This window comes from Canis lupus, chromosome 28, assembly GCF_011100685.1.
Source record: "Canis lupus familiaris isolate Mischka breed German Shepherd chromosome 28, alternate assembly UU_Cfam_GSD_1.0, whole genome shotgun sequence".
NCBI classification, from domain to species: domain Eukaryota; kingdom Metazoa; phylum Chordata; class Mammalia; order Carnivora; family Canidae; genus Canis; species Canis lupus.
Window position 1 is genome coordinate 11,297,022 of NC_049249.1, and position 20,886 is coordinate 11,317,907.

Consider the following 20,886-nt stretch of genomic DNA (forward strand, 5'->3'; position numbering starts at 1 on the left):
ACTCTTCACTGAAAGATTGCAGGCTCAAGCACACTGCGGCTTTGAGTCCCCAGTATCTCCTACAAGAAGCCTGCCGTGTTCCATTCAGTGACAGAGACAAGTTGGGGCCAAACTTCTAGAGTTGCCAGCTGAGTGGTGGCTCCAGCTGTAGCCCCTCACTCTCTGCTGTGTGCTCAGGACCCAGCCATCTGCCACCGGGACCTGGAGCACGGCCATGTACCTCAGTAGTGGCGTCTACTGCTGCTGCCTGGAGCTAAACCTGCTAACCCGTGGGGCCACTCTGTGGTGACCCTGTCCTGGTCCATGGCAGCCCTGGGCCGGCCCTTCCTTGGGGTGGCCAGAGGGGGGCTGGGCCATGTTTTAGAGCCCCATGGGCAGGTGGACACGGGTGGCGCCTGGGTTCTCGGCCACAGTTATGAGAGCACTAGACTCCCTCATGCTCAGGGGCCCTGGCGAGTGACACTTTATTAGCCAGAGAAGGAAAGCAGTGTCTCTGTTAACGAGCAATTGATCTTCCGCAATTAATCTGGAAGTTGTGAATAAGCTTTTTGCAAGGCACCTAATTAGTAAATCTAGTGCCTTCGGGGGGTGATTACATCCAGTCAGGATTGATGCTTTGTTAATAATTATATTTTAAAACATGCTTAGTCACAGCTCTTGCCTTTTATTAATAGTTGGGGCCCCCCTGGGGTTCAGGGTGGGGGCCTTGGGGAGCCGAGCAGGTGATGGAGCCTATTTCTTGAAGCCAAGGCCCCGTACCCCACCTGCCTCCTCTCCCCACCTGCTCCTGAGCCCCAGTAGCATGTTTTAGGCCAGGAACAGGGCTGTCTCAGGCCACATGGGTCCTGAGGTTCTCCAACGGCAGTTCTCAAACTTTCGTGTGATAAGAATCACCTGATGCCCAGTGTACTTGTTAAAAATAGAGAATCCTGGGCCTCACTCCTGGAGATTCTGATTTAGGAGATCTGGGTGGGCCCTGGGATTCTGTACTTTAAATAAGCACTTCGGGTGATTCTGATGTATTGCCTCCCAACATCCAACCTTTCCTCCCCAGACGCAGATGCTTGCAGATCCCTTCCATTCGGTCACTCTTTTCCTTATCTACCATTAATCATCGCATCCAGCATTTCCCAAGGGATGTTTTGCAGAGCACCAGTCCCAAGAGGAAAATCTTTGAAAGAGGTGTCCTGTGGTCAAACCTATTTAGAATACTCCAGCCACCTTTCAGAAAGTAAAAACACTCATGGTCATGTTAAAGGCTCTGAGAAGTCCTGCAGCCAGTAAACCTGCCTGTCTTTGCTTACCCTATGGGCACCGAAACAAGTTTGACTGTAACTCCTTTTTATGGTAGTGTGGATTTATCTCCTATAGAGTGTGGCTTCTGGGCACACTTTGGGCCGTGTCCCTCCTCCCCCAACAGCAGGAGGCCGGCTTCCTGCCTAGGATCTGTCCTCCATTCCACAGCCTCTCATTCAATCCCTCCTTCCCTCCTTTCTGTTCCTTCATCAGGGGACCTTCCTGCATCTCAGCCCTGGGAGCTCTCCTCTGAGTTCTACACCTTCCTCCCCAGCTCCCAGCTGGCGAGGGTGAGAGGCTACTGGCCAGGCTGAAGCACCTACCGGAAGAGGCGGTTGGCTGAGGAGCTGCGGTGGGCAAAGTTGTTGAAGAAGATCTCCAGCTCCTGGTCATTGTCAAAGTCGGCGGCAATGACTGTGCGGACAGGGGATGGCATGGAGAACTTGGGCGAGGCGATGTCCTGGGGTGCAGGGGGGAGAGGGTGCAGGTCAGCAGACAGAGGTGTGTGTGTGGGATGAGGGAGGTCGACTCCCCACACGTGTGTGTATGCAATCCAAGAGAAGAGATGGTCGACCTAACACCTCCTCTCTCACCTCCCCTGGATGGGACCTGCAGTGGCTGCACTCAGGACCACACAGACCTCGGGCTGCTTGTAGGAGGACAAAGAGGTGAGAGGGATGGTCCCAATTCACACCAGGCAACAGCCAGGTGCTTTACTGGTCAGGGTCATATGTAGCCCTCCCATCAGGCACTTGAGGCAGGGCAGACATTAGCATTCCCATTTTACAAGTGAGGTGATCATGTCCTGGGGGAAGGAGGGGAGTCAACCATGGTTATAGCTAATGATGGGGCAGTAGCCAGGGCTTCAGACTCAAGATGCTATGTCCTTCCCCCTTTTCAGAGAGTCAGAAGCAGGTCTGTGTATGGGGCACTGGAAAGGGCTGTGTATTTGAATCCAGGCTTCTCTGCTGACTTAGCTGTGTGATCTTAGGCAAGTTATTAGCCTCTCTGGTCTCACTTTCTTCATCAGTAACCTGGGGCTAGGAATAGTGGCCCAGGCTGTGAGGACTGCATGTAAAATGCTTGGCAGGCAGTGGGCATGAAATAGATCCCTGGCAATCCGTCCTGGCCCTGCTCACACTCTCAGTCTTGTGGAAGGCAGCAGAGGTGGTTTTTAGCTGTGTTTTTGCTGTTATGTTTCTTCTTGGAAGTATTTTGATTTTTTTGACCCTTGCTTTGGGGGTTTGCAGTATCAGATATACCTGTCCATGGTTCACAGGGAGACCCTAGGCCCAGGAGAACCCAACTTGGACCTCAAAGGGGGACCTGGCAAAGGGTCTCAGCTGTGGGGACCTCCCTTGAAATAGAATAAGAGGTGTGGAGAGCAGCCTTTTGTTTATAAGAATATATATTATGGATGGCTTTATCTCTTAAAGATTCTGACAGCCTGTCTAAATCTCAGGGCCCACATGGAAAGGGCTGGGAAGGCACAGTCAGTGTTTCTGGGAGGGCCCCTCCGCCCCCTGGCCTGGCCCAGCTCCTTGGCCTCTTACTGCAGGCACCCCCTCCATCAGCTGCAGGAATGAGCCTGCCTGGGACAGCTGCAAGCTGCCTGTTCTGGGGAGGCCAGGAGGGAGGTTGTCCCCATCAGCGCAGTAATGAGGCTGATTAAGAGGATGGCCAGTTGGCCAGTATAGGCTGAGCAGGGTCTTAAGAGCTGGAGAGAAAGACCTCAGGATCTCTAGTTCATTATTATTCTATTGATCCTATAAAAATGGAAACCTACATAGCCCCCTTGGGGTTGCCCCACTGGACACCCGGGCTTCTAAGATAATGTATGTAAAGCGCTTAGCACAGTTCCTGGCACATGGAAGGCACCTGATAAATGGGGCGTCTGTTATCATTATTATTGCTCCTGTGAGCTCTGGGGAGGGGCCACCAGAAGGCTTGGCAGTGTTCCTCAACCACAGCACACCGATGTTTGGGCCTGGATCATTCTTTGCTAGGGGTCTGTCCTGTGGATTATAGGACTTTCAGCAACATCTCTGGCCTCTACCCACTAGAAGCCACTAGGTGTCAGTAGCACCCTAATCCCATTCATGACAATCGAGAATGTCCCCAGACACTGTCAAATGTCCTGAAGGAGAAAATCACCCCTGGTTAGAACCTGGGTTAGAACAAAAAGCTGGGGGTGCCTGGGTGGCTCAGTCAGTTGAGTGTTCAACTCTTGGCTTTGGCTTAGGTTGTGATCTTATGGGTTGTGGGGTTGAGCCCCACATTGAGCTCCACGTCCAGTTCCACCTCAGTGGGGAGTCTGCTTGAGTATTCTTTACCTCTGCCCCTCCTCCCCACTTGTGTGTGCTCTCTCTCTCTAAAATAAATAAATCTTAAAATAACAAAAAAGCTGAATAAAGGTGAAAATCATCCAGGATCCCAGAATCAACTGCTTTAGTTTAGGGCATGCCTCCTTTTCAACCAGAGAGCCTGGGTCTCCAGGGAGGGAGCAGCTGGGCCTAAGCATCCCCAGGCTGGCATCCCAGAAGGAAGAGAGCTGGTGGTGGTGACCCAGACAGAAAGTTCCCAGAGACTCCACTGGGGCATCAGGCATCAGGCAAATTCTCACTCCTGCAGGGGGTTTTGGCAAGACCTAGGTACCTCCAGAACCACTCAGACTCCCTGAGATCAGTATCAACCATCCTATGAGAGCTCCCTGAAAAAGCTCCAAACTCTAGCTCATCACAGGGGTGGTGGTGGTACCTCTATTCCTGTCACCAAACAGCCCCTTTGAAGAATTCTTGCCTTGCAGTCTATTGACAGCTCAGGGACAGGACACATAAGGGTTTTGAGGTCATCTTGTCCACCACCTGCCATTTGTCCTTAGGGGGCAACTGTTGGGAGCTCTGTAGCTTCAATCTCTCCCAGTCCTCTCTTCACTGACCCTTAGCGTAAAGTTAAACTTGAAAAGATCAGGTTTTCCAGGAACCACCTGGAAAAATGCTGTCAGTCCAGGAATGAAGTCTACCTCCCAGAGCCTTCATTGCCCTGCTCTTCCCCCTCCATGGGAAGCTGCTGTCCCTCATTTGTCTGGCCCTTTCTGCCCTGAGCACTAGAGATGGAAGCCCAGGCTGGAGTCCACCATCTTCCCCCAGATGTTACCTTTATTGTGGCTGTCCTGCCTCCAGGCTCTGCAGAGCTGCAAGCCCCTTCTCAGCCCCTCCCTGGTGGGAGGCAGGCTGCATCCCCAGGATATGCCAGGGCCACTCACAGAGCTGGGTGGTAGAAGGAGGGAGAGGGCCCGTCTTACCCGGAAGCGGACCTTCCCATGGGCACTCATCTGCAGATAGAGCCGGTGGGGGCCATTCCAGTTGCCATAGACGATGTCCACTTTGCCGTCACGATTGAAGTCGGCTAGGGCAACACCTCGCCCGTGCTGGTGGGGGTCGTCCACACCTGGGGAGGAAAGGCAGGTTCCCTCAGGGCAGTGCCCCCTGCAGGCTCTACAAACACTCACCTTGCTGGAGCTCCTTTGAAGGTGATAGGGAGGATGACCCTCCAGCTGACCCTGCCATCCTGGAGCAGCTTTGTCTCAAGCTGCAGCTGTCAGCTCAGAATTTCTCCATGGGGGCGGGAGGTGGGACAGCCATGTGGTCGCAAAGAGAACCACACCTGTCTTCAACTGCATCTGCCCAGCAAGCACACAGTTTTCACTCTGTTTTGGGGTAGCTTAGGAAGGGGAAGGAGACATGGAAATTCTGGAGGACAAAGGCCTCTCCAGCCACCCCAAAACTGTCAGTGGGGTATATAGTAAGCTGGTCATCACTCTTTTGCTTAAATCTCTCCATGGCTCCCCAGTACTATTGGGTCAAATTCAAATTCCTGCCTGGGGAGTACCAGGCCATCTTTTTTGTTTTTTTAAAGATTGTATCTATTTATTTATGAGAGACACACACAGAGAGAGGCAGAGACAGAGGCAGAGGGAGAAGCAGGCTCCATGCAGGGAGCCCGATGCGGGACTCGATCCAGGGACCTCGGGATCACGTCCTGAGCCGAACGTAGCTGGTCAACTGCTGAGCCACCCAGGCGCCCCGAGTACAAAGCCACCTTATCTAGTCTTACCTAGTACCCCTTCCTCTTCCCCCTTACTCATAAGCTCTGGCTACCTGTATTCCTGTCATTCCTCAAATGAGCCCTGCTCTTTCTGGCTTCTAGGCCTTTGCTCAAGCTTGTCTCTGCTCCTGGAATGCTCTTCCCTTGGCTCTTGGTTACCTGGCTCCTTGTTTTTCTTTTGCTCTAAGCTACTATGTAACCTCCTCAGGGAAGCCTTCCCTGACCCCCATGAAAATAGTTCCTCCCAACGACTTTGTTATTTGTCCTGACAGCCTCTCATTCTTTCCTTCCACTGTGCTGATCACAGATGCAATTATGTTCCTTTGCAGTTTGTTTGCTTAGTGTCCAGTTTCCCCACCATACCTTACATTCTATGAGGGCAGGAGCTGTCTTCTTATTTACCTGTGTTCAAGCAGCATCTGTGTGGCCTGGTAGTTTTCAGTACATACTGAATGAATGAAGATACATAAATAATTTGACAGAAGGCACCTGGGGACATTGGTGACAGCAGAGGAAATGCCACTGCATAACACAGAAACCCACAGCATGCCTTGGGAGCTCGGGGAAGAGAAACCTGTGTGTCCAGCGTCATCTGCTCTCACTGTCTCTGCATCTGCCAGTGCCCACTGAGCTGCTCCTGGGGGAGGACAGGGTGTGGCTTTGCCCAGAGGGATGGCCTGACCTCCTGGCTGCGTAAGGCAGATATGTTCCCTCAAGCCAAGCATGGAGCTGAGAGGTGGTTGATGCTGCTGGTTCTCAATACCCATGCTGACTGTTTCGGAGGACAAACTGCTGTTGGTCATCAGGCCTTTGGAGATGGTGGGCGATAGGACAATATAATGGAGGGGGGATCACAGAATCCAGGGGACCACAGAGCTCCTGGGAATGGGAGCCAGGGGAAGGTGGAGGTGGGGCCCTCTGTGAACCTTGGAGGCTGAGTATCCTTTTGGGGGAGGGGAGGATCTAGACAATGGGTGGGAGGTGTGGGGAGAAGATGCAATGAGCCCTAGGCTTGAGGAAGAGGCTTTGCCAAGGAGCGGGGGCAGCCTCTAACCTCTAGGATTAATACCCCATTAATTCTCTACAAAACTCCCCAGCCCTAATGTCGGTGGCCTTCTGTGTTGGCCCATTTCTCTCCTATCTACGAGGCACCTTGACAAGGAGCTGGTTCCCTTTCACGGGAATAATCGGTGCCAGGCTGCATTTCACAGCAGCATCTGTTTGGGTGATGAATGCCCTCTTGACATGTCTTGTTAAACCCCTGCAATCATTCTGACTTTCAATTACGGGCCTAGCACCTTTCCTCTCTCCTCCCGCCAGATACCTTCTCCCACTCCAACTTGTTCGCTCACCTCTGCTCCCATCTCTTTAACACCTTATCAAATCCTCTAGGTTTTTTCCACCACCACCTCCCTTTCATTTTATGATTTTTCAGCAATGAGAAAATTTGCTGCCAGAGTATATAGCATGATGGGGTGTGTGTGTGTGCATGCCAGGTAGGAAGACAGACCAGGGGAGCTGCTGCCTCTAGCTCTAGCTTTGCCTACAAGGAGAAGAGGGAAAGGCAGAGGGGAGTTGACTGGCTACCAGTAGAGGGGTGGTTCAGAATGGGAACTCCTGAGCAGAGAGTTGCAGGATTAGGGACTTGTCAGTCACAGAGAATGGATTGGCATCTGCTCAGGGATTTGATGTTAGCTGTCAGCACTAGCTGGAGCTTGTAGGACCTTTGATCTACGTGTCTAGTCCCCTCTCGCCTCTTCCTCTGAAAGCTTGAGCTCATTCCTAAGCTGTCCAGAAAGGGGTGAAATCAATCCTTTCACTGGCAGGGTGGGGAGGAAGTGGGTAGGGAGAAGTGCTTGAAGGCCAGGCTGATCACTTCCACAAACTTTAAAAAGTGTCCCTTTTGCCTTTCAGCAAAATTTACTGGGTGACCACTGTGTGCTAAGTGTTGTGTCAAGAATGAACAGTACAGTGCCCAGCCCTTGTAGACATAGATTATTTTAGCAACGTAGAAGCCTGGCCGAGAAGTACATGCAAGAGCAGTGTGAGTGCAGAGGAGAGAGTGCAAATCTCTGCCAGGTAACACAGAGGGAGGCAGAAAAGGCTTCAAAGAACTGAGTGTTGAAGGATAGATAGGATTTTTGCAGATAGAGAAAAGGGAAAAGGCATTTCCAGTAGAGAGAATGGCAGGTGCAAAGGCCCTGAGGCAGATGAGGGATGAGCACAAAGGGAGGAAGGGGCGCAGGGCTGGGAGCCTGACATACTATTTTGTGTGGATTTTAGTCTTCTTACTCCAGTTGTTTGTTTACTCATCTGTTTTCTCCTCTAGAGTGTCCATGCCTGTGTGCGTACATGTGTGTGGGGGGGCAGAGTGATATAATCTTATTTGGGTCAGTATCCCCAACTCTTAGCACCACCTGGCACTTCGCAGGGGCTCAATAAATGGTTACTGGATTGAATATCATGGTTACAGTGCATGTGGGGAGGGGAACTGGAAAGAGGCATCTTGGAGGGAAAATTAATGCTGAGGAGGCAAGCAAGACTCAGAGGAATATGGGCCAATTTTAGTTTCTGAAAAATGGATAGTGGCCAGGAGTTCCAGGCTCCTCCTTTCCCTAGCAGCAAACATTCCCTGTGGCCTGAGCCTTGGGGGATGTGGAATTGAAGGTGACAAGCAATGTTTCCCTCTATGGTGCTCATGATTACTTGTCCCATTCTCCCTAAGGTCCGGGGAGGCCATGCTGGAGGGGGCAGGGCAGCGGCCACACTCACCAGCACTGGCAGCAGCATCCACGAAGGTACCATCACCCTGGTTGTGGAAGAGGAAGTTGGGCCCATTCTCGTTGTCACAGAAGATGTCTGAGGCGCTGCTGCTGAGGATGGGGCCCACGCTGACACCTCGGCCCCCTAGGAGAGGACATCAACCCACAGTAAGTGGTAGAAGCAAAGCCTCAGGCCTGCGAGGAGGACAGGGGTGCCTCCAATGCCTTCAAGAAGCTGCTATGAAGATGCTTCAGAGAGCTTTGAGGGTAGGGGGAGATTCTAACATCTGGATGCTTCTCTGGGCCCAGATCTGGGCTCACAGACCTGTAAACTTATGCAGAGGATGATCACACCAATGATGAGGAAAGTGAAGGGCAAGACAGCCACTTTGTACCCAAGCAAAGCAACAATCCCATGGCCTATGGAACACAGAGGCCACATACAGGTCCTTCCCTTCCCTTTGGAGGCTGATTTACAATAATCCCCTAGCCCAAAGGAGCCAAGATGTACTTTAACAGATGAATGGATAAAGAAGATGTGATTGTATGTATGTATATATATATGTATATATATATAATGGAATATTACTCAGCCATCAGAAAGGATGAATGTCTACCATTTACATCGATCTGGTTGGAACTGGAGGTTATTATGCTGAGTGAAATAAATCAATCAGAGAGACAATTATCATATGGTTTCACACATATGTGGAATATGAGAAATAATGAAAGGGACCATAAGGGAAGGAGGGGAAACTGAATGGAGGGAAATTAGAGAGGAAGACAAACCATGAGAGACTCTAACTCTGGGAAACAAACAAAGGATTGCAGAAGGGGAGGTGGGCAAGGGGATGGGGTAACTGGGCACATGACGTGATGAGCACTGAGTGTTAGACTACATGTGGCAAACTGAATTAAAAAAAAAAATCCCCTAGCCCAAATCTACCCACCACATTTTGATCAAGTCACAGATTTTCCTGACAACCCCCACCCCCACCCTGAGTCCTATGTATGGCAGTCAGGACACTAGGTGCACTCCTGGTCTATGAACATAGAGGAGTGGGTTCCAGCTAAAGCTACCGCATACTTTCTTGACTTTGTTTGATGTAGTCAACAACTGGGAACAATCTGCATGTCCATCAACAGCGACTGGTTGAATGGATTATGGTGCATCCCTACAATGGACCATTCTGCATGAAAAGACTGCATATGCACTGACTTGGGGGAGCGCCCATGACATATGAATGAACAAGTAATGGTATTGGGGCATCTTAGATTTATTTTTTAAAAAAAGGTAAACACATGATATATGTTTCTGGACATGTTTGTGCAGGCTTGTTCTTGAATTTGGGGGAAAGCGGGAAAGGCCACACCCTGAGTTGTTAACCCTGGTGGGGTGGGATTTAGGGAGGGAAGGAGAGATGGTAGTTGGCCTTTTTTGGGAACCTCTTTGTGTTGTTTGGCTTGTTGCAACAGAACAGCTTCTGTAGTTGGAAAGGAAAAAAATCTAGTAACTGCATACTTTTTAAAACAGAAAGAAATCAAGCCAGCTGTACATTAGGGTCTGACGTCTCCAAGATCAAATTTGAGCTACCTGTGTCAAGAAGTCCAATCTTAAGACATCTTGAACAAACAGCCCCAACTACTGGATTTCAAATCAAGCCCTGGAAGCCACATCCCCAAACACTGGAAATACTGGGCAGAAGGCAGCCTGACCAGGACCAGGACATGGATTCTCGTCAGCGAGGCTTTGCACAAGCTGTGTGACCTTGGGCAATTTATGTCACCCTTTGAGCCTCAGTTTCTTCATCTGTGTAATGTGGGTAACATGACTTGCCTTTTCTATTTTAGGATTTTTATGAAGATCACTGAGGTGAGACACGTGAAAGGGCTTTGTGAATCCTCGCTCTTCAGAGTCAGGTCTCTGGACCTGGTGGAGGGGTGCCGCCTCCGCAGAAAGGCAGAATTTCTGGTCCTTTCCCGCCGGGACCTGCATTCTAGCAGACCCCTGGATGGTTATGTGCACAGGAAAGTTTGAAATGTGCAGCTCTAGCGGGCTAGTCAGGAAATAAGAATAGTCTTCAGAGAACTCAGAAGAACTTACTGTTTGGTTATTTGTTAAATAAACGAGCACTCAGGCAGACCTGAGTGATGTTGGGCCACTCCCCCTGCATCCTGCCTGCCTGCCTGCCTGCCTGCCTGCCCGGCTCTGGGAAGAGGTTTCCATAAAATGTGCTAATGTGAGATAGAGGTTTCTTGGTCCCCAGACTCCTCCTGTCCTCCTACAGAGGTCCCTGGAGAAAACCATGAGGCCATTCTCACACCTGTGCAATACAGCCTGCCTACCAGGTCGGGTGTTGGGGGCCAGGAGGAGGGGATGGGCCCAATGGCATTGTTACTCTCTTTGCTCTCATGGTTGAGCTCCAAATTAACACATTCTGAGCCCTGTGCCTCCCATATTCCTCCCAGGTAATCTAATTAGCTCTCAAGGAGAGCCCACGCCTCATGAAAATGGAGTCACTAAATCCACAGTGCTCCTGGGGAGCATCATCTAAGACGTGGCATGCGTTTTTCATTAGGAGAGCCAGAGTGTGGGGCGGGGAGGCTTTCAGATGCCTCTCCTAAGGCCAGCATGGAGGGCTGCTGGGCTGTAACCTGGGCACCACGTCTACCCATTCAAAGAGGAGCAGCAGAGTGGCTGCTGGCAGGTGTCCCTGCCCCCATCCTGCCAGATTCCAGCCCAGGAAGAGGCTTCAGTGAGAAAACCTGGGCCTTGCCTGGGCCCCCGGAAATTCCAGGTGCGGCTCTGGGACTTGCCACCAAACAATTCCATCCTTCCTCCCCACTCTAGTGTCCTCCAATTTCCGCTCTGCCTCTGGCTCTCAAGCTGTGACACATTCTCTTCATTTTCTACAAAGCAGGTTATTTCCCTCTTGGACAAATTTCTAAATCTTTCTAATTAACTAATTGGGTTGGGTTGAAGCCTTGTACCATTTGTAACCTGTAATTATTAGAAAATTGCCATGGTAACCACACTACTAATTAGTGACAATTTATTGCCATGGCAACTGGACCATAACAGAGATGTTACCCACAACTCCTTCTTGGCAAGTTCGCTGCACAGTTGGGGAGCAGGTGAGTCGACAGTCAGGGAGCCAGCCTCTTGGGCACCGGCCCCGGCAGCCTTAGGATGGAGAGCCTAACTAGGGTATGAAGCAGGAGTGGCCAGGTGTCTGAGGCCCTAGCCGTGCTGCAGAGGAAACTCTACTCCCAGGTGGATCATCTAAGTCTTCTTCAAATCTATAAAATCCATCCACCCATCCTAAGTGTAGTCTGATACTTCCATTCTCTGCATGGTCCATGACAGAGGTTCCTGATTTAGTGCCTTCTACTCAGACTTCTCTCCTTGGCCAACTTTTCTCCCTCCTGAGGTTTAGCACATGCCTTATGAGGCCGCCCAAGGGGCAGTTAGGAACATCTTTATTTTAGCCTTGGAGAACCATGTCCAAATAAGGAGTGAAGTTCTACTTTACACCAATTACTTCTTTTGTATTGAGGTGGGCACACTCTCTTGGGGACATGCAGCTCCCCAGCTGGGGCTAGAGAGACAGCCCTGCTGGTGGGAAAGAAGAGTAGGGATCAGAAAGTTTGTATGTGACCTTGGGCACATCACTGAACCTCTCTAGGCATCTGTTTTCTCACCTATAACTCGAGACTGATAATAACAACAGCTTTTTCTCAGGGCTGTCATAAATATTAAGTGTGCGGGTTTTCAGAAGGTACCTTGGAAAATGTCAGGTGCCACATAGTCATTAGCTGGGACCATTTCCCACCTGCTAGGTGAATAAAATCCCCTGATTTCCCCAGCACTTTCTGGATACTAAGGCATCTTTATGCTGCTGTTGGGTGCAAACGCTGCTCCCTGCCCAACCCCTCCTGAAGGCTTCTCACTCTGCCCATTAAGCTGGGTGGGAGAGGTGGAGTCATGGGGAAAAGGCCTCCCCACTGCCCTTCTTCCTCCAGCAGCATTCTGGTACTCCCTGTGATTATCTGCTCATTGGTCCTGAGCCCCGTAGAGCCACCTCTTTTACCTCAAGAACTGCACCCTTCAACCTCTGAAATCCTGCACTCTGGTGATACAGACTCCAGTTTGGGTATGGGCATTCCATTTATCAGATTGTAGCTAGGTGGTACTGGGGTGGTGGAGTGACAATGGGAAAGAGAGGCTGGGTGGAATAAGTGGGGCATGCTGCTATGGACCCAGGCACAAGGAGGCAGGGGGCATTTGCCATGCCACAGAAAAGCCTCTAGGTCCTTACTTGGCCTCTGCACCTGCTCCAGCTCCAGAAACTTGAGCTGTGTGCTCTTCAGGCTCTGGTCTCCCTCCCCATAAACTGGGGAGGGGAATGAGATCTCCAGGGCTCCTTCCCACTCATCCAGGGCATCCTCCGGGCTGAAACTTGGGACAAGCATGGCTGGGAGTAGATTCCTGGGGCCCATCTGGAGTTCACACCAGTGGAGGCTTTGTGAGACTCATTAGCCCAAGAATCTGGACCTGTGGGATTAATCTACTGAGACCTCAATAGAAATACAATTCTTGTGGATGCCAAGGCCTGCAGACTGCCAAGAGCATCCAAGAAATTGTAGAAGAGTAGCAAAGGTGCTGGAAAACATTAGGGGTGGAGGAATGGGCAGTGTGTGTGTGTGTGTGTGTGTGTGTGTGTGTGTGTGTGTTGGAGAAGGGGGAGTGAGGGTCAGGGCTGGATGGTAACAGGGTCTTACATCCTGAATTTCCTGAAAATTCAAACATAGAATGATATAGTGTCAGTGCTGCTACCCACGAGCCCTCTGTGAGCTGTCCAGGTACTGGGCGGGGGCAGAGGGTATTAGACACAGGCTTTTGGCTTCTGCCTCAATCCTTGCAGCTGCCCCCCGCCCCCCCCCCCTCCCCAGGACACTGAGGCGGAAGTGGGCGAGAGAACGGCCGAGTTGAAAAAGAAGTTGTTTCTGGAGAGAGGGCAGGGAAAGGGGTGGCAGGACCAGCTCTGCTCTCCAGTCCCGTGTCCAGGGTGTCATCTGTGTCTCATCCCACTGCACAGTTTTTCAGGTGAGGAAATCAAGGGGTACAGAGGTACAACTGCAGCCAGCAGGCAGCGAATGGCAGTTCAAACCCACATCTGAGTGACCCTAGAGCCTGTGCTATCCTCACAGCACGTTCTCATACATTTCTACACAAGCTCCCCCTTGGCAGGAGAGAAAGCTAGCCCCCTGATTAGGCCCAGAGTGGCCAGCCACTGCCTTTAAAATCTCTTATTTTAGCCAAGAAACTGTGCACCAAGGTTACATTTCTATTATATGAGTATTCATGTTTGTTTTAAAAACAAAAGCAAAAAGATGTCCCTTTTCGTCAACCATCCAATGCATTGACACCTCACGTATCCTGGGGGCATTGGGTACCGCTGGCAGGTCTGTGGCTGCACTCCCTGAGGGTCCTGGGCCTGTCACTCCAGCTCTGCTTGTCAGATCCCACTGTGCTCCTGCTGCAGGAGAGTGCCCGTCTGCCAACCTGGGAGGCCCCGTGGCCCCCACTCTGCTACCCACGGTCACCTCTCTGGAGTTGGCTGATGGGGAGCCGCCAGAAGGCCTCAGCTGGGCTTTAGGCATCTCCTTCTCCTCCAATAATGACTTCCTATAAATCAGATCTGCCCTCCGCTTTGTTCTACACTGCTCCCAGCCAACAGCAAAAATCCCCACCCCGTATCATAAATCCACCTTCATTTTCTTTCCAAATTTCTTGTAAGGATTCTTTAATCACCTCCTTGCAGCCCAGACAGATGCTCCCTCAAAGGGTGAGGCTGAAATGCAGGCCTCCTGGGAAGGGGGTAGAGGCTGGCAGGGGTGGGGAGGCAGGGGGAAGAGGGAAGACCGACGAATTCCAGTGGAGAGGGCATGAAGATGCCCATGACTGCACCCGGCCTGGAGGGCAGGCTGGGAGACGCACGGAGAATGTGTCCAGGGCAGGGGCCGGGCAGGCTTGCTATGCGCTGCCTCCCGTGTCTAGCGTGGCGCTCCTTGCACCCAGCACCCACATGCCCAGCAGACAGCCCTGGCGTCCCCCTGGGCACCTCAGACCAGGAGGTGTCGCTATCTGCTGCATTCCGAGGGTCTGTCCTTTGGCTCCTTTCGTTCTCATGCCCCACTGTGGGCGAGAAAACTGCAGCCTGCAGAGCTTAATAAACTGCCGATGGCTGCCTGGACAGGACCCGCGGGAGCAGGATCCGTACCCAGCACTGTGGCCCGAGATGTGTCCTCTCAGCAGCTCGGCGGCTGCCCCAAGTGCTCAGAGAGGCTGGGGGGACGCGCCCAAGGTCACTCAGGGCCACACAGCTCAGCGCAGACCTCTGGTCCTTGCCGTCGCCCTCCCTGGGCTCCAAGCCAGGTCCCCTCTGCCACACGGACGATTAATTCTCAGGATTCCCTGCGCATCTGGGAAAGTGGGGGCTTCGGAATGTCCTTGAACCAGGAACCGCGGGGCAGTGGGCTTCCCTCCGCTCAACTCGGCCGCCCCTCTGTCGGCCAGCAGCCCTCGAGTCCCCCAGAGTGGGCCGGCTGGACGCTAGATGGCACTGTGACCTAGCAGAGCGGCGGCGCCCGCGGCCCAGCTCCCTTCTGGAGAGGCCTCCCCTCCCCCGCCCTGGCCTGCCCGCTGCTGCTGCCCCTGCTGCCCCGCACAGCCCGGGCTGGCCAGCTGCTTGGGCCACGGACACTGGGGGGAGGGGGTCAAAATCAAGCCCCCAAGTGCCAATCCCTGGGGCGGTGTCCCAGCAGGTGCAGGGCCTTCCTCCTTCACCAGCCTGTCCTGTTTTGCAGGCTGGAGCAGGATTCTTCACAGGTCATCAGAAAGGTCAGAGGGTTGTGGCAATTTAAGCTTGGAGGGGGGGTGGTGGTCAGGGCTCTGAGTGCTAGTTTCTCTACAAATCTTCTGGGTGACCTTGGGCAAGTCCCTTCTCCTCTCTGGACCTCAGTTTGTTCTTTTGTAAAACAAGAGGTTCTTCAAGGTCTGTCCAGCAGATGGGTGTTGTTGGCTCTGGGGACTCGCGGCTCCCTGACTGCATATCTGGCCCTGGCTTGCTTCCTTCCTGGCCTGCTCGGGGGCCCTGCTCATCACTGCCTGCTTCCCTCCCTCTGCCCAAGCCCCAGGGCACCAGCCTGGAGCTGAGCACTGGCCAAGTGCCAGAGACTCAGCAATCAGGCAGGACTCCAGGGGTGGCCCTTACATTTGGGGTCCGTCCCTGGGGCTCAGGGGTGGGGTGGTGCTCTGGGTTAGTTTCCCAGCCAGATGTCCACGTGTCATTAACGAAATGACAATGGTGGCTGAGGGTAGAGCTGAGGGGTTTGGCAGACAAGGAAAGGGTGGGCTGGGGGAAGGCAGGCAGACACAATAGTAACTTGGTGGGCCAAATGGGTTCTTGTCAGCCAAACGGCTTTTGGAAGTCTGCGAAGCTGCTCTAACGTGTCCTCTGGGCACGCCAGCTGCCCCGGCCTGCCTGCATGCTCCACAGAAGCTGCTTTCCCTTCCTTGAGTGGCCCGGTGCTTCCAGCACAGCCTGGCACAGTTGGCTACTGCTCCCGTCCCCATTCGTCCTCCTCAGCTGTCTCCTCTTGGCCCCCTCCTGCCCCTTCCTCAGTTCCTGCCAGCCCTTCCGCCAGCCCAGCCAGTGTGAACAATTCCCCTTCATGCTCAAACCCAGTCGCAACCTCTAGCATTCTTTTATTCAGTGGATAAGCCTCTCTCCCAGACCTTGCCTCCCCCCAGCTCATCATTTTCAAGTGCTTCATCTCCCCGGCCCACTCTCCTTCTCCTGCAGATCAAGGTACTTAATTGCCAAGCCAGCCCAATGCACAGAACTGGGAACTATTCAGAAAAATTGACTGTACAAATCTAGGCTGAAGCTCCTGGATGTTTATTCCTTTTCCCAGGAAAGCATGGTTTATTACTGACACTCAGCCAGAGAGGCTGCATGTTCACGTGTGGCGCTCTCCAGCACTTTGATGGGCTGGAGCTGTGCAAACTATTTTACTGTCTAGCCATTTGTTCCCACAAACTTTGTCAGACAGGTCAACATCAATCTCCCCATTTCACTGAGGTGGAAAGTTGGCTAGAGAAAGGCATCATAAACTCAGGAGAGGCTGTGACAACCCTTTCCAGGTAGGGCTTTGAGAGAGTGCTACCACCCAGGTGTACGGAGGCAGGGTAATGGTCCAAATGACCCCCCACCAGGTATCCTTCCAGCCCCAGGATTTGGATTTGGGCGGGCTGCCACTCTGGAAGTCTGTATGTAGTGCAAGTTGGAATGGATATACTGGGAAGGCCAACCAGCAAGAGGATTTCTATGCCCAAATTACAGGATCAGGGTGAGGGAGGCCAAAGTTCACGTGAGACATTGTTGTGTACAGCTCTGGCTTCCTGATTTTTGGCACCCAAAACAGGAACTGGATTGCTCTGCCATCAGCAGTCTATTGGCAGATTATCAGAGTTTAGTCAGCAGCCGTGCTAGAATTAGAAAAACAGCCTTCCCTAGAAAGATCTCCCTGTCAGAGACTCTGACAATAGGTCCCCCATCCAGAGAGATGTGGGGGGGAGCATGGCTTCAAAAAAAAGGGATGGAGAGGTTTTGGAACAAGAACACAATTCTTTGAGCTCAGTTATCCGAGACAGGACCCAGCTGAAGCTTAGGGATTTAGCACTCCATTTCTGGCCGCTTATGTATAAGTAAATAATTTCATCTGCTGTTTGGCAATAAAGAATGCTTTAAATCTTGGCCTTTGTGATTTGTCAGTTTTCTCCTATAGAACCTGTTCACCCATCATTTGGGTTATAGCAGGGACTGCGGCAAGAGGTTCCAGGGAGAGGATGATGTTACGGTGTTCTCATTCTATGTCCCACGTCCTCCACGGGTCCCCCAAAGCCCTCACCTGCCAGATATTCGCCAACCCTTGGAGAGGCAGTGTTGGAGGAGCCTCCTATGGGTGGTAGGATGGAATAAAGCCTTCATCCTCCCCTTCCCAGGGACACAAGCCCACCCTGTCCTGTGGTCTCTGATGAACTAGACTCAGCCTTGCAGCCCCAGGCACTGCCCCCCACTCCCACCCTTCCAACTCACAGCACCCCAGCCTGCCACCCCGTGTCACTCTGCCTACCTGTGTATTTGCTGACCCCAGCCTCAGCAGCCACATCTCTGAGCGCCAGAATGCCCTGGGAGAGGTCACTGGCCTCGGGGTCCATTTCAATGAGGGCATCAGGGCCCACGTTACCGTAGGCATAATTGGCGATATAGATAGAGTAGCGTCCGGAGCCCTGAGGAGGAAGGGAAGGAGGGTTGGGTGAGCAGGCCCATCTGTGCTCATCGTGATGTCTTTCCCCAGAAAGTGGCTCTCCCCCTCCCCGTGTAGGACCATAGGTCTCTCATGAGTCAGGTGCTTTTCCCTGGGTCAGGTGTGCATGGTCTTGCAGGCTGTGTGCTGCCCAACTCCAGAAGTACTATTCCCAGAGACTACAGACTGCACAACACGCTCCCCCCGCCACCCCCCACCCTGGCATCCTACAACAAAGCAGCCCTGCTTCTCCTTCTATCCTGTTCCAAAGAACACATCCTCCCTCTCCCCCACAACCACCTTTTTATAGACAATTTTCTAATGTGCCTCTCTCCAGCTGAGCTCTCTCCAGCTGCCAGCCAGGGTAGCTGCTCAATAAATATTTGCTGATTGATTGATCTACCAATTCCCATTATTCTCAGTCTCTCTCTCTCTCTCTTTCCCATTCAAGCTCACTCCAGCCAAGATGACAAGCAAATTCTGGAGTCCTCTCCCTCCCCAACTCCCACCCTGGGTTCCCTCATTTCACTATTTTGGTGGCACAGGAGGCTTGGATAGGAAGGGGTCCTCCATCCATTCCCTCCCTCTGTTTTCCCACATTACCAGAAAGAAATAGCATATTGCTTCTGCCTTTATAACACTCAAATATCTTTTTCCTTTGCATCCAGGAGAAGCCTTGAGCACCAGCTTCTTGTTGCTATAGTCATTGCCTGCTCTAGTCCAAAATCCTGCTGATGAATGGTTCTTTTCTGTCTGTTATTAGACCTGTGTCATTTCTTCAATGGATGCTTCCTTTCCCCCAAGAGAGCCACCTGATTTCTACATTTGAACAGTTTTCCAGCTTTCCTCTCATCCTTCTCATCATTCCCCTCCAATTAATCAGATAGTAGATATTTCTTGAGCTCCAACTACATGCAACGTGCTCTGCTATGAATGTCCCTAAGACAATGTCTTCATTCTTCAGTGGCTTCTAGTCTTGTTTAAAGGCAAGTCAGAAACACAAAACAACCTGAGAAAAGCAGCTGAGTTCCACGCAACCAAAGTGTGCTCCATCACCCTCTCTTGGCCCTCGGTTCTCTTGGCTGGCCTCTATTTCTCCCCGGTGGCTCCATAAGCAGAAACCCCCATCCCACCTAACCAATCACTGGCTTTATCCCATCCGTGGGGACATTTTCTTTGGGGGGAAGCTAAGATCTACTGGGGTCTGACTGACTGGTGGGTGAGGCCAACGAGGAAGCTCTTGGTCTCCTGAGGGGATGCAGACATGTTAACAATAGTACAATTATATATATGATTAAGACAGTATATAAGTTAACTATGTTGGAAATAAAATATTTAAAAATGTTAATTAAACTGGAATTAAAATTTTTTAAAAGACTTATTCAGGAGAGACACAGAGAGAGGGGGCAGAGACATAGGCAGAGGGAGAAGCAGGCTCCTTGCAGGGAACCCGATGCGGGACTTAATCCTAGGACCCTGGGATCATGACCTGAGCCAAAGGCAGATGCTCAACAACTGAGCCACCAGGCATCCCTGGAATTAAAATGTTTTTAAAAAGGGAGAGAACATGTACAGCATTTCCTGGTATACAGAAGAGGGGCTCCCAGAGGAAGAGCACTGAACCAGGGGAGGTTCGAGAAAGGTTTTCTTTCCCGAGAAGAGAAAGGAGTCTCAGCTAGGTGAAGTGTAGAGGCAAGAACTTTTCAGGCAGAGGTCATACAGAGAATGATGTATGCAGAGGAACCACAAGCAGTTTGTTCAGTGTTGCCGGGATATAAAATGCAAGGCAGGGCGTGTCAGGGGCTGAGGCTGGAGAAGGAGACAAGGTATTCCCTAAAGATGTCTAAGCCCCATGTGTTTTGGTTTTCTGAGGCTCCATCCATCCTGGGAGCCTACGTTTTCTGAATCTTGTTACCCAGTGGACCCTGGCCCTGCAGCATTAGTGTCCTCTGGGCGCAGGTTAGAAATAGACGCTCTCTGGGACTCCCCAACCCCTGTCCCCTCCGCCAGACTTGCTGCATCAAAGCTGCATTTTCACAAGACCCCCTCACATGATCTCTGTGCAAAATGAAGTTTGAGATGCTCTGTTTCACAACACGGCTTCGTGACGGGGGTGGAGCCGGAGAGAGCTCTGAGGGGTGCCTGCTTGTCTCAGGAGCTCAGCATATGTGTGTGGAATGATCAGATAAAGACTGAATGGGGCCAAAGGAGAAAGTGCGCCATCACTGTACCCATGCCTGACCCTACCAGCTGTTAGCAATCCCATCAACAAATGGGCAATTAAGCCCAAATGAACTGAAAGGCACTCTGCTAGAAATTAGGATGTTTATAAAATTCCATTATACCTAGTTCCTTTCTTCAATGTATGGGGATAATAAAACTTGACAAACATAGATGTGTTACAGTTGCAGAAATTTGCAGGTGGCCTTGACTACAGTCGCTCTGGGATAGTGAGGCAGTTGTAGAGATGAGCCCAGGAAGAGGCTCCCCAGGGCAGGGGAATCCCCCTTCAGCCTCCATCAGAATCACCCCTGGTGAGCCTCTGAAACTGTAGATGCTGGGTCTCATCCCCAGGGTTTCTGATTTGGAAGCTCTGGCGTGGGGCCTGAGAGTTTGCATTTCTAACAAGTTCTCAGGTGAGGCTGATGTTGACCCAGGAACCCCACCTGGAGAGCCACTGGTGTAGGGATATTAGCCTGGGCCCAGTTCAGGCTCTGCCTCTGTGTGGCTCTTTATTTTTGTGCAGGTTCTTCATTCCCTTTGGCTGCATCTCCTCCTGTGTTAAAGGGGAATCATATTCCCCTTGCTTCCTGGCAGGGTTGTTGAGAAGATGAAATCAGACAACACATGTGAAAGGTCTCCAAAAGATAAAAATGCTATATAAACATGAGGCATAATCATTATCGATCAGGGAACGCTTCTTGTAAGAGATCGGCTTTGAGCTGGATCCAGAAAGGTCGGTGAGTGATGAGGCAGCTGCAGACAAAGGGCAGGCAAGTGTGCCAGGTTTGGGGCCAAGAGAGAATGAGGGCTGCTGGAGAGAGGGCAGGAAGGGCACATGGTAAGTTTGAAACATTTACCTGCAAGATGGCTCTCAAACTTCTACCTGCACCAGCGTCACCTGCAGGGCCAGTTCAAACCCAGATTTCTGCCCTTCCCCCCGTCCCCACCCCGGGTTCAGACTCAGTAGGTCTGGAGGGTGGAGTGGGGGTTGGGCCTGAGAATATGCATTCCTTTTTTAAAAAGATGTTGTTTATTTGAGACCCAGTGAGTGAGAGAACAGAAGCAGAGGGAGAAGTAGGTTCCCCATTAAGCAGGGAGCCCAATGTGGGCCCTACCCCGGGAT

General features: G+C 51.7%; 1 protein-coding gene across 2 annotated transcripts in view; it reads right to left on the reverse strand.

The window, feature by feature from the left end:
* CRTAC1 (cartilage acidic protein 1) overlaps nucleotides 1-20,886 on the reverse strand; it is a 148,801-nt gene that overhangs the window by 31,837 nt on the left and 96,078 nt on the right. For both annotated transcript variants that reach the window (XM_038578461.1, XM_038578462.1), the window contains exons 5-8: nucleotides 17,367-17,523; nucleotides 8,176-8,310; nucleotides 4,601-4,746; nucleotides 1,620-1,756 (exon numbers count right to left, since the gene is read on the reverse strand). In XM_038578461.1, coding sequence (XP_038434389.1) covers nucleotides 1,620-1,756; nucleotides 4,601-4,746; nucleotides 8,176-8,310; nucleotides 17,367-17,523 — 575 coding nt within the window. The remainder of the gene's footprint in view (nucleotides 1-1,619; nucleotides 1,757-4,600; nucleotides 4,747-8,175; nucleotides 8,311-17,366; nucleotides 17,524-20,886) is intronic.